At 36.6% G+C, this 14,158-nt stretch overlaps 1 protein-coding gene across 12 annotated transcripts in view; it reads left to right on the forward strand.

The window, feature by feature from the left end:
* Positions 1-14,158, forward strand: part of ATXN2 (ataxin 2) — a 145,655-nt gene that overhangs the window by 85,102 nt on the left and 46,395 nt on the right. For all 12 annotated transcript variants that reach the window (XR_003677160.2, XR_008616030.1, XM_055080740.1 and 9 more), the window contains exons 7-13: positions 2,517-2,608; positions 3,097-3,294; positions 4,763-4,941; positions 7,632-7,841; positions 11,101-11,283; positions 13,181-13,378; positions 13,778-13,885. Coding sequence is in view for 10 of the 12 variants with exons in the window: in XM_055080740.1 (XP_054936715.1) it covers positions 2,517-2,608; positions 3,097-3,294; positions 4,763-4,941; positions 7,632-7,841; positions 11,101-11,283; positions 13,181-13,378; positions 13,778-13,885 (1,168 nt within the window). In the remaining 2 variants the exon portion in view is untranslated. The remainder of the gene's footprint in view (positions 1-2,516; positions 2,609-3,096; positions 3,295-4,762; positions 4,942-7,631; positions 7,842-11,100; positions 11,284-13,180; positions 13,379-13,777; positions 13,886-14,158) is intronic.

Consider the following 14,158-nt stretch of genomic DNA (forward strand, 5'->3'; position numbering starts at 1 on the left):
ATTTAAGTATGTTGTTGTGAATATATTTAAAGTAGCAGTTTTATTGTTTAAATAGAGACTTCGCCCTAGGCGGTATATACAGAAAAATGTTTCTTTGGGATGCTTATGAATTATTTGTATGTTTTTAAAGTAAGTCCTAATAAGCAACAGAAAAATTTAAATTGGAAACCATGGGAAACTAGAAATGCTGGCATGTTTTGCTTTGAGTACTCTGCAGAATAAGGCAGCCTAAGGAAAGTGGTGTCGTGTCTGTTGACTTCACCTAGCGGTGAGGTCAAAGTGTGACTTTTAGGCTTCTTGTCTGTCAGAGAGGCACTCATTATTAAGATATATTGTTAGATTACATTAGAATTAAAGCAATAAGTAAATTTCTTTGTCTTAAAATTAGGAACATTCTCTACAAAAATCTATTTCCAGAAGCCTCTTGGCATATATTATTTTTACTTTTCCCATAACACAACATCTATAAATCAAATACTTAATAATGACTCTGTCATTAGGATTCTGTAAATTCTGTTTCTAAACTGGAGATACAAGCAAAGTCTCTTGCCAAAAATGAGTGTTTAGATAGTAAAATTTGAACGGGATGGGGGACTTCCCTGGCGGTCCAGTGATTAGAACTTCACCTTCCAATGTAGGGGGTGGGGTGCGTGTCTGATCCCTGGTCGGGGAGCTAGGATCCCACGTGCCTCATGGCCAAAAAACCAAAACATAAAACAGAAGCAATATTGTAACAGATTCAATAAAGACTTGTAAAAAAGTGGTCCACGTCAAAAAAAACCTTTAAAAAAAGAAATTTCAAAGGGATGAAGAATCTTTCATTGAATATTACAGAAAAGTCTTATTTAACAAATCTGTGTTTGATGTTTAAGTCATTGTCTAGTTGCAAAACTGGAAATACATAAACAACGCCTCATTATTAATTTTCAGACTTTTTAAAGAAGCACATATAACTGAATGTGAAGGTTCTCAGGTTTGTGCAGCACATCACCTCTGTGGAGGATATGGAAAAGCAGGCACTCTTTTTTTTTTTCTTTTTTTTTTCTAATTGATAGCAAAGCAGTTAAATTGATAGACGCTTTCTAGAGAGCATTCTGGCAATGTTTATCACAATTTAAAACACACATACACTTTATTTATTTAATCTACACTGGGTCTTAGTTGCAGCACGCGGGCTTCTTAGTTGTGGCATGCGGACTCTTAGTTGCGGCATGCACGTGGGATCTAGTTCCCCAACCAGGGATCGAAGCTGGGCCCTCTGCGTTGGGAGCGTGGAGTCTTACCCACTGGACTACCAGGGAAGTCCCCACACATACACTTTGGTCCAGCAATTCTACCTCTGAGAATTTATCCATAAGCCTTTGAAATAATTACGTATGAGGATGTTTTTCACAGCATTTTATTCTAATAGTGAAAAATAGGAAGCATCCTAACTGCATCAATAGGGCATGGGTTAAATAGATTTATTGTACCTCTGTTCAGTTGAAGTACTGTATGTCCACTGGAAAGAAAGATATTCTGGGAAGATATCTAAAACTTATTAAAAGAAAAAGCAAGTTGCAGAGAATTTTCAAAAAAGAGAGCTGATGATAATAATCATATTCTTACGTATGCACAGAGAATGTCTGGAATTATGCCCAAGAAGTTGTTAATGGTGGTTATCTGTGCACACTGGGATTGGCAGATTTTACTTTTCACTGGATGTCTTTCTGCACTGTTTAAATTTTTTACATGGAGCATATACTAAAAGAGCATATTTTAAAGCTTCCATAGGTAACTGATTTCCTCATGTGTTAGGCCGAAGTAGTTGATTTAGTGGTGGAATTACATTATAGTTTTATCTGGAGTAGCACAGAGGGAGCCAAGGTTAATGGGTGACCTTAGAGGCAAGTTTTAGTCTTGAAATTGCCATCATCATTGCTCAGACGACGCTGTGCTGTCTTCTGACATGGATAATGATAATCCCTTTCTACCAGTCAGACCTGATGATCAGTCAACTCAAAGAGGTTTCAGGTAAATACCTTGTAGAAAGGTCACCGTTAGGGAGTAGGGAAAGGAGAGAACCCTTTATGAAGTAACTAAAATGTCCTGAACTTGTACTAATAACATCTCAAATAATCGTTTCATATACAGTTGACCTTTGAACAGCACAGGTTTGAACCACACTGGTCCACTTATACGCATTTTTTTGCAATAGTAAATACTATAGTAATGCACTATCCAAGGTTGGTTGAATCTACAGATTTTCGACTATTCTTGGAGTCAGTGACCCTAACACCCCACCCCCTGAATTGTTCAAGGTTCGACTGTAGTTATTTACCAACTGGTAGGGGCTGATGTGTAGAAGAAAGTTTTTCCTGAAGACATTTTTAAAGCAAATTTTTGCCTGTTTTTAAATTTTGCTAGATTTTGCTTGAATAGTATGATAGATATTGTTAATGTAGATATCGACTCTAACTGAATTAAAGAAGACAAATACTTTGTCATTTTGAAAAATGAGCTTCATTTTCTTCTAGTCTAATGGATGGGATCCCAATGATATGTTTCGATATAATGAAGAAAATTATGGTGTAGTGTCTACATATGATAGCAGTCTATCTTCATATACGTAAGTTTTAAAAGTTTGCTTTTGTTTTAATACATATTTGCCTTTGATTTTCATCAACTTAACTTACGATGTTGAATAAATGTTTCTGTTGGATTTTAAGTTAAACGATTATGTGAAAGAATTATCCTTTTACTACCTGCGCTGATAAATTCCCATTAAAACAGCGATTAAATATAGTTTACCTAAACCCTAATTTTTTGCTCTAAATAAATTTTGTTTCATTTTTACACTGTAAAATCTCTAAATTGGTAAGTGCAGAGGTTATGGGGGAATAGTCAATTTAACCAGTTTTGGAGATGTTATATTCCTCTAGGGAAAAGGTAACAAGAAAAATCAAGTTTTGATTTATAAATAAATAGATGACTGTAGCTCTCTTACAGTTTTACCAGCATTTTAAACTCTGAACTCTCTTAATAGTTGATTGTGACAGATATGTAAACTATGACTTAAAAATACTCACTTTGCTTTTTCTTTTCGTCATGTTTCAGGGTGCCCTTGGAAAGGGATAACTCAGAAGAATTTTTAAAACGAGAAGCAAGGGCAAACCAGTTAGCAGAAGAAATTGAATCAAGTGCCCAGTATAAAGCCCGGGTGGCCCTGGAAAATGATGATAGGAGCGAAGAAGAAAAATACACAGCAGTACAGAGAAATTCCAGTGAACGTGAGGGCCACAACATAAACACTAGGTATTTAAAGGAAATCATGATGCAGTATTTTGGATACACAACTCAAGGTCTGTGTGAGAAGGTGTATTATTATTATTATATTTCATCTTCCTTTAACCTAGCTTAGGTAGAGAATGCAAATGGAGTTGGTTTCAGGTTCTGTTAGAGAAAAGATTACAGTAATCTTGGAAAATATTTTTTGAGCATCACCTCTGTGGAGCCAAGTGTTGGATATACAGTGATGAGCAAGTCGAGGTCTGGAAGAGCTTGTTAAAGAATAATGAACAGGTTGGGGGGTAGTACATATAATTACAGTTCATTATGATTTCCTAGATTAGAGGGGTGGTCAAAGTACTAGAACATGCAAGTGAGGAGGGACTAGCATAACTTCATGGGGTGAGAGAATGCCTAACAGAGGAGGTGATGTTTTGTGATAGGATAGTAGATCTGTCTGCCACTCAAAGAGACATAAAACAGAGGAGTTCCTTGCATGGTGAAAGACAGGTGAAAGAACTTGTCCAGTTCAGGGAAAACCTAGTTGTTTCATATGTCTGGAATACACGGTGTATGTTGAGGTTGCAGCGGTAACAGCTAGTGATAGGAACTGAGGTAGTGAAACTCCTTCTGTGTCATGTTAAAAAGCACCCTGTAGATAGGGGATGGCATGAACCAACTGTGGGACATTGATAACTGTCTGAGACATAGGGATCAGTTATTGTATTGAAATAGTTCAAGTATGAGAACTTGGTAACCAATGAGACCAGAACCAGTGATAGAAAGGTTAGAAAAACCAGGGATGACCCTGAGTTTTATTTGATAACCAAGCAGATTGGTGGTTGTACTGGTAATGGCAGTAGAAAACATGGAGCAAGCTTGAGGGGAGATAGAGTGAGTCCATTTGTGCAATTTACTGCATTTGAGGGGCTCACAGGTCTTCTATGCATTTATTCATAAACATGTTGAGAAACACCTGCTACATACCTGGTAGAATAAGATACACATTCTGTCTTCAAGGCACTCACAGCTTAGGAGTCGTGATTTGAATTAAAAGTGTTCAGGGAGAGATGTTGAGACTGTGAGACTGACAGTGTGGATTTGGGGGATTGATGTTGAAGCCATGAAAAACTAATGAACAGCCACCAAGAGAAGAGATCACAGAGAAGACAAAGTAGAGAAAACCAAGGAAGAACAGTTTCAAGAAGACAGATGATGATTGGTAGAAACAGCCATAAAGAGGCCAAGTGGATAAGAATGAATACACATCTGTTATATTTTGTCCTTAGCGGGATTATCTGGGGAAAAGAAAGGCCAGAGGCTAGAGCTTAGAGTCAGATGGAAGAATAGGGGTGTCTGGAAGTGGGGCCATTTGATTTTAAGTGTTTAACCTTTTAATAACAAGCATTCCCTTCTGCCTACATTACTTTTAGATATGTTTCATTGGCCTGGTATCTATTAGGATAAAATGATTTAAAGGATCTCTCATTTTCAGGGAAAATAAATATATTCCTCCTGGACAAAGAAATAGAGAAGTCATATCCTGGGGAAGTGGACGACAGAATTCACCACGTATGGGCCAGCCTGGATCGGGCTCCATGCCATCGAGATCCACCTCTCACACTTCAGATTTCAACCCAAATTCTGGTTCAGACCAAAGAGTAGTTAATGGAGGCAAGTATTTTGACCAAATTTGTCAGTGTCATTGATCAAATACATAGTTTTCTGAATATTTACAGTTTTACATCGTTGATAAGAACATGCATACCTTTAATGATTTCTGTGGAGTAGTTTTCACTTAATTTAAATTTGCCTTTGTGGATATCAAATTAGTAAAATTAGTAAAAATTAGTATTGTTATTGGCATATACAGCATTTAGCATGATGAAATACTCACGTATTAAGATAAAGCGCTAAATGTAACCAAAGACATTCACTTGGCAAAAAAAACACTCCACATGTGTGAAGAAATTGGAAACTTTGGGTAGGTTCTCAATTTTAAAAATACTGGATGATAAAATTATTTAGATATAGTTTACATGGAAAATCCCAACCTGTGTGAAACACTCAGTGGTTAATATAGATTCATTTTTATGAACTGTTTGTTTATATATTTATATTCTGCTTACTTCAAGAAAGGATTTGAGGTAACTTGCAATACAAGACACAACCAAGAGTCATGTGAAGATGGTGAAGAAAAAAGTGCTTTAAAAAAAATAGAAACAACTCTTAGTGTAAGGGTGACTATTGTAGTTTAGCTTAAGTAAAATACAGAAACTTGCGTCTTTAGTAGGAAGATATTTTTTTCTATTCTACCTCTGTATCTAGGTTAAATATAGCTCACGGGTCATGGATCTCTCATACAAGTCAGGGATATTGGACACAGCAGTGCCATAGACTGTATGGAACCATTGTAATTAATAATACTGATGGGGGACTTCCCTGGTAGTCCAGTGGTTAAGACTCATGCTCCATTATTTACAGTAGCCAGGACATGGAAGCAACATAAGTGTCCATCGACAGATGAATGGATAAAGAAGATGTGGCACATATATACAATGGAATATTACTCAGCCATAAAAAGAAACAAAATTGATTTATTTGTAGTGAGGTGGATGGACCTAGAGTCTGTCATACAGAGTGAAGTAAGTCAGAAAGAGAAGAACAAATACCATATGCTAACACATACATATGGAATCTAAAAAAGAAAAGGTTCTGACAAACCTAGGGGCAGGACAGGAATAAAGATGCATACGTAGAGAATGGACTTGAGGACACGGAGAGGGGGAAGGATAAGCTGGGACGAAGTGAGAGTGTCATGGACATATATACACTACCAAATGTAAAACAGATAGCTAGTGGGAAGCAGCTGCATCGCACAGGGAGATCAGCTTGGTGCGTTGTGACCACCTAGGGGGGTGGGATAGGGAGGGTGGGAGGGAGACACAGAGGAAGGGCATATGGGGATATATGTATACATATAGCTGAAAAATAAATAAATAAAATGGGAAGCTTTTTAAAATTTATTAGCCTAACATTAATTTTATCTTATTATTTGAAAGTAGTTATAGTGCCAACTCATGGGATTCTATTTATATTAAAATTGTAATTACTCATGGAAAAAAAAAAAGACTCAGTGCTCCAATGCAGGGGACGTGGGTTCAATCCCTGGTTGGGGAACTAAGATCCCACATGCTGTGCAGCACAGCCATAATAATAATAATAATAATAATACTGGTGGTGTGTTAGTTACTAACTCAGGGCTAACAGTGGACATTCAATTTTAGGTATTTAAGTTTGGAAAGTTAGAAAAATAGAGAACACTAAGTTTCCAATTTCATTTGTTTTCATTGAGTCTTTCTCCAGAATTCCTCTCCAATGAACACTCTTGAGTATTTTCTATACATTTGTATTGGGAGTGAAATTTCTTTGCTCACTGAGTAAAGAATTTTAGTTGTTCATGAACAGAATTTTCAAAATAAAAAACCTGAAAGGGGCTGGGAAATGTATGATACTCAAGTGTGTGGAACCCTATGGAGAGGAGACCTGGACTGTTGCCTAAGATTAAGGTAAGTGATATGTCATGTTACATGTTAGCTGTATTTTGACCTGTGCATATCCCTCAGTGTCAGTTTATTTGGTGATGACTGCTTTGTAGTTGCATTGTTTATTAAGCAGTCTCTTAGATGAATGTTTAACTGCATAAATTATTTAGAAGGTCCCCTTTTTCTAATTTGATAAGATTAAAATATGTGTTTTGGAAAGGCAATGAATATTAACCTGTCACTCCTGTGACTCTAGAAAATAGTAGAAGTAATGTTCTGTTTCTACTTAAATGTACCTGCTTAATGAGATTTCAAACTCAACCTTACATTTAAAGTATAAACTAGATGAAAACCACAGACAGTTATAAGAAACCAGCATTTTTAATGAGATATAATAGCTGATGTGTCAAGCTAAAGCTTTTAATAATAATCTTATTCCTGAGTTTTGTGATTTATTGTGTGAAATTATCTGGTGTATGTTATACTCCTTTTAACAATTGATTACCAAGAAACAGTTATAGAAGCAGAATTAATAGGCACAGTCTTAACTGTCTTCTTCAGTAGTATGTGTAGATCCTAATTAACCCTTTGGGAACGTGTATTCATTTAAACAGACTTAATTTTAAGGAGGTTAAAGTAAAATGTGAATTTATGTCAGTTAAGTTATGCTAAAACTTATCACAAATCAAATGACTGTCCTCAAAGGGTTAAAATGTACAAGAAATCATTTTTGTCATTTTACTTTTTTTTCTGTTTACTTTTTTCCCTCATTTTTTTCTTTAGTTTTTATACTTTCCTTCATATCATTTGTTCTGTCAGGTGTTCCCTGGCCATCGCCTTGCCCATCTCCTTCCTCTCGCCCACCTTCTCGCTACCAGTCAGGTCCCAACTCTCTTCCACCTCGGGCAGCCACCCCTACACGGCCGCCCTCCAGGCCCCCCTCGCGGCCATCCAGACCCCCGTCTCACCCCTCTGCTCATGGTTCTCCAGCTCCTGTCTCTACTATGCCTAAACGCATGTCTTCAGAAGGTACAATACCACAATTTGTTCATGTTTTTGTTTGTCTTTGTTTAACTCCTATGTGAGTTTATAATTACAGAATAGTTTCCTCTTCATTATTTAATAACCTATAATTTCTGTGTTTTAACTTTAGTTTATTAAAACTATTTCTATTAACCTTTTGTTCATTAGAGAGAAATTTGATAAATGCTGTGTGAAGCTATGAACTATCCTGAATTGTAAGAATGAGGGTTTTGTCTCTGCCTGGTAATGATGCTCTTTTACAACCCAGGGCCTTCTCCCTTCCACTTTACAGTGTATACAGTGGTTAATGGTAAACAGTGAACTTTCTTCATCAGTGTTGTACTTTTTGTAGAACCTGTCATTTTATAGTTCCTTGGCCAAGGTACTAGTGAATTTGCCTGTTGGCCATAGGCAGGAGTGATGGTTTAGGGGTCCTCTTTGAGAGGGACATTACATGTAGCTGCCTTTGTGTGTTTACTCTTAGATTAGAATACAGAGTTTAATTTTGTGTTTGGGGAATTAAAAAAAAATACTTTTGTAATATTTCATAGTGAAAGTCTTTAATCTGGAAGAAGTTCTTGATCTAAGATAAAATTTTTATCTTAGCTCTGTATGAATCTTTAGAGTTTTATTTATTTATCTATCTATTTCCCTTGTCAATAAAAAGGAATAAAATCCTGTAGTTCTCATTCATTGATGCTAAATCCACCATTGCTACATATCAGATACATGGATGTGTTGTAGAAAGGTCACATTTTAATCTAAATGTCATGCATAAGTAAAAAACCTTTTTTCTGAATGATAAAGACCTTTGACATTATTTCAGAGTATTTGATATGTTAAAATTTTAATCTGATTTGTTCATTAAAATTACAGTTGATATTGCTTATGTTGAGACTAACACAGTTTTCTGGCATAAAATGCTTCCCTGGAGAAAACTAGTTGGCTGTTTTTTAATAAATTGTTCTCATCCAGTCAGGGAGGTCATGTGATCTTGACTAAAGCAGCTAACCTTGTTAGCTGTTGAACAGCATGTTCAACAGCATGTTGAAAGCATGTTGAACAGCATGATTTTCAAGGTGACTTCCTTATTACTCAGAAGTGCCTGTGATGGTGGTCTCTAAATGAAAAGTTACATTCTGTTGACATATTTGTTGTGGTCTATTGTTTGCATAAGTGATCTTCATGAGAATATGTTCGATTAAATAGAACTCATTAGTGAGTGTGAGCGTGTTCACAACAGTTAGATGTAAGGACTCACGCAAAAGTACACCTTCTGCATATTCAGGAATGCTGTGTTATTCAGTTTTTCTTTTTTTTTTTTTTTTTTTTTTTTTGCGGTACGCGGGCCCTCTCACTGTTGTGGCCTTTCCCACTGCGGAGCGCAGGCTCAGCACGCGCAGGCTCAGCAGCCATGGCTCACGGGCCCAGCCGCTCCGCGGCATGTGGGATCCTCCTGGACCGGGGCACGAACCCGCGTCCCCTGCATCGGCAGGCAGACTCTCAACCACTGCACCACCAGGGAAGCTCCCAGTTTTTCTTTTTAAATAATTTGAATTAAAATATGCAGTTTTTCTTTTTTTTTTTTTTTTTTTTTTTTTTGCGGTACGCGGGCCCTCTCACTGTTGTGGCCTTTCCCACTGCGGAGCGCAGGCTCAGCACGCGCAGGCTCAGCAGCCATGGCTCACGGGCCCAGCCGCTCCGCGGCATGTGGGATCCTCCTGGACCGGGGCACGAACCCGCGTCCCCTGCATCGGCAGGCAGACTCTCAACCACTGCACCACCAGGGAAGCTCCCAGTTTTTCTTTTTAAATAATTTGAATTAAAATATGCTTTCTAGTCATGTAGTTAGGTGACGCTGAAGCATTTTTTAAAATGTGAACTTCAAAATAAAACTATTAAATATAGTGGTTTTCTGTGTTTAATATGGAGAATGTATTTTGTTTCTGAAAGTATTTTACATATTGCCAAAGACTGAATTTTTTAAAGTTAGAGTTTGATTTTATTGAGCTATGCCAGCCGTCTTTCTTGGTCTTTTTCTGTAAAGGGACATAAAAATTATGTATAAATATGCAAATACCCAGTTCTTAACTCATTCTTCAATATAAATTGTATCTCCAGTTGAAAATTATATAACATTAGCATTCTTTGTAAGATCATGCCCATGATTGAATTCCTACTCAGGACACAAATTAATTTGACATTCTAAAGAGTTTGGCAAGGGACTTCCCTGGTGGTCCAGTGGTTAAGACTCCACACGTCCACTGCAGGGGGTACGGGTTCGATCCCTGGTCGGGGAACTAAGATTCTGTATGCCACGTGGCGCAGCCAAAAAAATAAAAAATAAAGAGTTTGGCAAGGTAAGGGTAAGGGGCCTTGGCTTTGGCATTAAGAATTAGTTTTGCCAGGTGTTACCACTGTCAGGTTTCTATGGTAAGAGTCATTGTGTCCACTGTTTTCGCCTGACAGTTTTGTTTGAATGCCCAGTAGACTTCTTTATAAATAGAAATTGCTAATGGGGTGACAGAATTGATTGATGTGGAATTTTGACAATTCGTATAGTGCAAATTTCTTCCCCAAATGTCAGTTATTCTAGTCTATAAGTCATGCCTTAACAGTAGAATTTTCAGTTCACAGCCTATTAAGTATGAGACACTTCCTACAGGTGAGGACTGTTTTAAGAAATGGGTCATGAAATTGTTCACCGTGGCAGAAGACGTAGATAAATTAAGGTTTCGGAGAAATTTAAGAAGGAAAATGTGTATCTTTTAGTAGTAACAAAGACATATCGCGGTCAATAGTTTGTTGTTTAAAATTTTTTTCCCCGAATTTTAGAGGTAATATATTGTAGAAAATTTGAGGGAAAAAGTTAAAAGTATATGTTAAAATAAAAATTATTGCATCTATAACTCTTAACATTTTATTATATTTATTTTTATATGCCTACAAATAATGGGTATAGATTAAACAAATTGCTAAGATCTTTGAAGACTTATGACATCTTATTGTTTGATTTCTTACCACCAACTACATCCCTCCCTTTCTTTAAAAATAAAGGGAAATAAAATAAAATATATTTGTAAAATTTTATGGCATTCCACAAAATAATTCTGAAAGAGTATGACCAAAAATATGTGTGGTGTTTATTTGCTTTTTCTTAACCAAGAAGAAATGAGAGAGAGAGAGGGAATGTGTATGTGTATTTAGCAAAAAAGTACCGATGGACATTGCAGCATTCATGTGTTGTTCACTGTTTCTTTCTTAGGGCCTCCAAGGATGTCCCCAAAGGCCCAGCGACACCCTCGAAATCACAGAGTTTCTGCTGGGAGGGGTTCCATTTCCAGTGGCCTAGAATTTGTATCCCATACCCCACCAAGTGAAGCGACTGCTCCTCCAGCAGCAAGGACCAGTCCCGCAGGGGGCACATGGTCATCAGTGGTCAGCGGGGGTAGGTAACACTTGGCTTGGAGCATAATGACAACGTTCATTTTGTTATTCTACTAGTTGTAAAAAGGGCTGAGCTTGAGCTATGTTTGAGGAACTGTAAGTATATATATGCAAAATAGTGAACTAACCAGGAATTGGGAAAGCTATATTTTTTTTCTGGGCTCTACCACTTACTTATATGTTAGGGCAAATCATGTGATCATTCTGAATTTCAGTTTTCTGAGTGAGTAATCTTTAGCTAATCTGCTTTATGGTCTTGTGATGAAATTAATGTGGGGTTCATAAATAAGAATATACTTTATAGTTTTATAAAGTATCACTCAAATGGAAGGCAAATATAGTACATAACATTTGGAGGGATCATATTTCGTGTCTTCTTAGCAACTTTGTTCATTGATTCATTCCACAAACATTTACTTTGGGCTTACAGTGCTGTGTGTTTCTCCCCCCGCCCCCCGCATTCATTCATTCCATACATTTTTATTGACATTCTGCTTTATGCCAGGCAGTATTATGGGCCCAGGTCCTTGTGTTTCCGTAGCACCAATATATGGCACTAATTCCTGACCATATTTCCCTTTAAAGGAATAACAAATACGGGGGCCCAAGTTTTACCTGTGGTTTGTCTGAAGAATGTGCTGATGGCAGCTATAAAAGTGTGAAAAATATACTTCGACAGGATCTTACAATTAAGACTGCTTTTGCTACTTAATATTGATGTTTTGCTTCCATGATGACTAGAGTTTGAGCATGCGATGATTGTGGTTTTCGGTCATAATCTATCTTAATCAGTGCATAGAACTTTTAAAAGAAAAAGATCTTTAAGTTTAAACAAACAAAAATAAACCCAGCTCCATTAAATATCTTTAGTTGGTACACATTGCTCACCTTCATATAGGTATTTTATTGTAAATTCCTTTGAACTTTCTGTTTTCTTCTTTGGTCTTCAGTTACAAGGAAATGATTCAATTAATAAAAAATAAAATTTCTAAAATCTTTATTTCTTTAGTGTACCATTAATTGTTTGACAATACTCAGATGGTCTGGAAATGAATTTTGAAAGTGGCAACATGATTATAGATGTGAAAGAGTAAAATCACAGTTTTAGAGATACAGAACTGTGTTATAGATTTGCTCTTTATACTAATTAGAAAAATGACAGTTGTTGAATAATACTTTCCTTCCATGACCCTCTTGACTTAAAAAAGTAAAGAGCCACTAAAGTGAAGCAAATTGAACCATTTTTCTCAAAATCTTTGAATCTGAATAGGTTTATAATGGCGTATGAAACCTATTAGATACTTATTTTCAAGTCATGTGGAATTTAAACCCCTCCTTGGATTAGCTTCCCCTTTGAGCTAAGTTGAGTTCCCAATTTCCTTAGTTACTGCAGAGTGGATTTTGATGTGGTAAGAAAGAGCATGTAGGATTGGCTGCAAACTGCTAAAGGTATTTGAGTTTATTATTTGAAGGAGGGCCAAATAAGCCTACTTCTTAGGGATTTCCCCACCACCACCACCTATTTTAAAGAAACAGTCTCACTTTTTTTTCTCAGTAGAGAATGTTACCTTTATCCTAAAAAGTAGCATTTTTCCTGCCTTAGAAATCCAGTTTCTAAATTCATTTAAAATATTTCGTTTTATAATTAATATAATTAGTTAGGAGGGAAAACTACTGTTGGACATAGGTATTAGTAATTGCTTTCATTCTTCAGATATTTGTATTGTCCGTCATCACTGCTTTTCCTGAGACTTTGGAAAAGAAAACAGGGTGATGGGATAAAAAGAAATTGGGGAGGAGGTCAGATAGAACTATTTTACCTAGATCTTCAGAAAAGCCTTTTTGAAGAAGTGACATTGAACTGAGAATATAATGGGTAACTTTTCTCTTTCTTGTAGTTCCAAGATTATCCCCTAAAACTCACAGACCCAGGTCTCCCAGACAGAACAGTATTGGAAATACTCCTAGTGGGCCAGTTCTTGCTTCTCCCCAAGCTGGTATTATTCCAGCTGAAGCTGTTGCTATGCCTGTACCAGCTGCATCTCCTACGCCTGCCAGTCCTGCATCCAACAGAGCTGTAACCCCATCTCTTGAGGGTATGTAAGAAAGGGCTTCCAGATCCACAGTGTCATTTGTGAAGTTGAGTGTTAGGGGTTTAAAAGTTTATGAAAAATGGCTATGTTGTTTTATTCATAGGTATGTATCAATATTTGAGGGTACATTTAAAATTTTATATAAATGAAGTTAGTTGTTTAAGTAATGCTACTAATTTCATATGTTATTCTTGAATGTGTGTTATTAAGATAGTTTACATTCCTGGGTAGTAAATGTCAATATAAATAACATTATTAGTGTTTCATATGTCTGCAAAGTTGGAAAGCCTCTGTTTAAATGTTCTTTTCCAAAAACATAAGATCAAAATTGTTGAATATTTTCCCCTTTTACTTCTATAGCTCCTATCTAACTTTGAGTTTTTGTAAAATATTGTTTTCTAGCTAAAGATTCCAGGCTTCAAGATCAGAGGCAGAACTCTTCTGCAGGGAATAAAGAAAATATGAAGCCCAATGAGACATCACCTAGCTTCTCAAAAGCTGAAAGTAAAGGTTAGAGCTTTAAAAAGTCTTTGGGTATAACTGTAGAAATAGGAAGGAATATGTCTTACTCTCATGCCCAATACAGAGTATTTTTGGTCAGTACTTTTTCTTAGGATTGTGCATATTTAAATGCATAATTTAACATGTCAAAATCTATAACATATTGAAATTATTATTATTATTATTATTATTATTATTATTATTATTAGTCTCTCACCGTTGTGGCCTCTCCCGTTGCGGAGCACAGGCTCCGGATGCGCAGGCTCAGCGGCCATGGCTCAC

The sequence above is a fragment of the Physeter macrocephalus genome, chromosome 19 (genome assembly GCF_002837175.3).
Source record: "Physeter macrocephalus isolate SW-GA chromosome 19, ASM283717v5, whole genome shotgun sequence".
In the NCBI taxonomy this organism is placed as follows: Eukaryota; Metazoa; Chordata; class Mammalia; order Artiodactyla; family Physeteridae; genus Physeter; species Physeter macrocephalus.